The 3,092-nt window shown below is 39.1% G+C and overlaps 1 protein-coding gene across 1 annotated transcript; it reads left to right on the top strand.

Moving 5' to 3' along the window:
* Nucleotides 1–676: 676 nt before the first annotated feature.
* On the top strand, nt 677–2,057 carry LOC127105439 (uncharacterized). Its single transcript, XM_051042632.1, has 3 exons — nt 677–972; nt 1,069–1,501; nt 1,617–2,057. Exons 1-3 carry the CDS (start codon nt 677–679, stop codon nt 2,055–2,057), a joined length of 1,170 nt encoding a protein of 389 aa, XP_050898589.1.
* The last annotated feature ends 1,035 nt before the right edge of the window (nt 2,058–3,092 follow it).

Here is a 3,092-nt window from a genome sequence, read left to right as displayed (position 1 = left end):
TACTCAGTTTGAAGATTTTAGGGGAAAAGTGGGAATATGTCCTTCTGAGGAATTATAGCAACTAATGATGTTAGGTATTTACTGTTTAATAATTCAAATTATTAAACATTTGAGAGTATGCTCTGATTGGTCAACAAATAATAGCTATTACTCTTGTAACAAGCGTTATCTCTTCCATCGTTTCAACTTTCAGTCACGCAAGCATTCTCTCAAAGAAACTTTTCATTTCGCCTCTAAGATATTCATCATGTCTCAACAATCCAACTCATCTTCCTCCAAGAACATGTCTGATTCCTCTAGCTCTGAACCATGCAACCCTAACAGAGAAGATCCTATTGCTGACTCTGCGAATACCTCACGTGCAACAAGACCTAAAGAAACTGTATCAGGCTTCTCCTCAGCAATCGCTCTTGATGAACGAACCTGAGAAGGTTCCAGGTATGTTCACAATGCCATTGCCACTATGGTGACTGGAATACTGTCTGGTAATCATAAGGTCCTTGGGGTTTCCATTCCCTTAAACACTATTGAACCTGATAGTGTTGCTTATCAAGAAAATATTGAGTCTTTAGGAAAGATATCTCTGATGATGTGGAGCAAATTGATGCTTATAAGGAGTCAAATGTTGACAAACCCTTAGATAATGTGGTTGGTGAGGAAGTTCATGTCACTCATAATGTCAGTAGACCTGGAGGAATTTTCCGATAATGAGTTGTTGTCCTCAGTCGTCCCTAGCATAGCCAAAAGGGTTAAGACTAGGAGAGAAAAGAAAATAGTGGCTCAAAGGTCCCCCAGAAAGAAGATTGATGTGCCAACCTCTCTCAATACAAAGGTAGCAGTCGAGAGTTCCCTCAAGAGGAAAGTTCATGGTCCAACAAAATCTTGGAGCAAAGGGGTGCCCAAGAAAAAGAAGACCAAGTCTGTTGTTGTTGAGTCTGACTCAGATGTTCCATGTGATGTCCCTGACACTCTGTCAAAGAAGAAGCCAACCACTAGCAAGCTTGCAGCTAGTGTCCCTGAGGTACCAATTGACAACATATCGTTCCATTTTACTTCAAGTGTAAACAGGTGGAAATATGTTTATCAGAAGAGGCTGGCTTTGGAAAGGGAATTGGCTCAGAATGTCCTGGAATGTAAGGAGATTATGGACCTTATTCAAGAGGCTGGTTTAATGAAGACTGTGACTCAGTTCTTAAAGTGCTATGAGATGTTAGTAAAGGAATTTATTGTCAATGTGTCTGAAGAATGTGCTGATGGAAAGTCTAAGGAATTCAGAAAAGTGTATGTGCGAGGCAAGTGTGTAAATTTCTCTCCCTCAGTGATCAACATGTATTTGGGAAGGCCTGATGTAGCTCAACCTGAGCTTGAGGTGTCTGACAACAAAATATGTCAAGTCATCACTGCTAATCAAGTCAGGAAGTGGCCTCTCAAAGGAAAGTTGGTGGCCAGCAAACTGAGTGTCAAGTATGCAATGCTGCACAAAATTGGATCTGCTAACTGGGTGCCCACCAATCATAAATCTACAATTGTTGTGATGCTTGGAAAGTTCATATATGATGTTGGAACCAAAGCCAATTTTGACTATGGATCCTATATTTTTTTATCAAACTTTGAAGCATTCAGGAAGCTTCTGTGTGAAGGGGCTTATAGCATTTCCTTCTCTCATCTGTGGTATTGTTTTGAATCAGTTTCCAAACATATTAACAGAGAATGATTCTGTGAAGAAAAGAGACAACCCTTTGTCCTTCAATCATGAGATGTTCCTAGGTACCCATGTTCCTGACATTGCCATGACAACAGGTGAGACATCACGTGTAAGCAATCAACCAGGTAAAGCTGCTGTCATTGCAATGCTCAAAGAAACTTGCAAGGAGTTAGAGGCAAGGAAGCTCAACTTGGAAAAATTGATTAGCAAGTTGGAGATGATTGAAGGTGATGTGCTTGGTGAAGTTGCTGCTGCTACAGAAGGAGCTGAAAGACAAGGTGAAGAGGGAGAAGCAGATGCCAGTCCTGATGATGGCACAGATGATGACGCTGACTCTAAGTCAGATGACTAGAACATTTCCTGTGGTTCTGAAAATTGTGTAATTTATTTTGTTTTGGTCTGTAATATTAAGTGTTGCTTTGGCAACATTTTTGACAAAAAGGGGGAGTAGCACCTGTACCCCAGGACAACATATTTGTTTGAAACACCTGTACCCAAGGACAACAAATTTGTTTGAACAGATTTATTTGAAGTTAAAGGTCCTCTAAACAAGAGGTTATGCTGCTGTTTGAAGTTTAACTTCTATGTGTGCTGAGTATGTTGCTGTCTGATATCTACTTGTGCTGCTGCTGTTTGAAGTTTAACTTCTTTGTGTGCTGAGTGTATTAGCTAATTTAATTCCCTGCTTGGATGTGTGCTTTCCGCTACTGTGAACTCTGTTCTGATGCCAAGTTGTTTTAGCCAAAAATTTGCCAAAGGGGGAGTTTGTAGATGTTTTTAATTGGCTGCATTTTGTGTTAAAACACTAACTGTACTCTAATGTCTTGACTGATGTCATGACATGCTTGAGTAGTATGCTGTAGGATTAGCTAATACATGATTTACTGAATGTCAAACTGAATGTTATGACATTCATCCATGACAGCAGATACTGAATTTTAGGCTAGTTGGTTTTTTCTAGTATAGTTCAGTATTTAATTCAGGCTGCTGTTTCAGGAAACTAACAACAGAGCTAGAATTAAGAAACCTAGAATATATCCTATGTTCTGGACGTCAAACTCAATGTTATGACATTCATTCCTGACGGAATATGCTAAAGTGTAGGCTAGTTGGTTTTTCTATTATGATTCCGTATTTATCTCAGGCTGTTTTTCAGGAATCTAACAGTTGTGCTAAAATATAGGAAACTAACAGAAGAGCTAAATTTAAGAGCCCTAACATATAGCCTATTTGTTAGCACCCTAATATGTGGAATTTAGGTTAACTTGCTTAACATTAATTTTAGGAAATTCAAGTACAAGGCCCAAGTGCTGCATTATAAAAGGATGGCAATCCTACTTTCAGCGATTCAAGGGTTTTGAAGCGTGAAGAATTTAATATATCATCA

Source organism: Lathyrus oleraceus, chromosome 1 (genome assembly GCF_024323335.1).
Source record: "Lathyrus oleraceus cultivar Zhongwan6 chromosome 1, CAAS_Psat_ZW6_1.0, whole genome shotgun sequence".
Lineage (NCBI taxonomy): Eukaryota > Viridiplantae > Streptophyta > Magnoliopsida > Fabales > Fabaceae > Lathyrus > Lathyrus oleraceus.
Note: the sequence above shows the minus strand (reverse complement) of the source record. Positions and strands in the feature narration are given on the sequence as shown.

What these genes read in the sequence shown, in the direction of transcription:
- LOC127105439 (XM_051042632.1), top strand. Translation starts at nt 677, where the DNA reads ATGTCAGTAGACCTGGAGGAATTTTCCGATAATGAGTTGTTGTCCTCA. An exon ending in TGTGATGTCCCTGACACTCT is followed by an intron (nt 973 to 1,068) that starts GTCAAAGAAGAA and finishes AAGTGTAAACAG; the next exon opens with GTGGAAATATGTTTATCAGA. An exon ending in AAATTGGATCTGCTAACTGG is followed by an intron (nt 1,502 to 1,616) that starts GTGCCCACCAAT and finishes CAAACTTTGAAG; the next exon opens with CATTCAGGAAGCTTCTGTGT.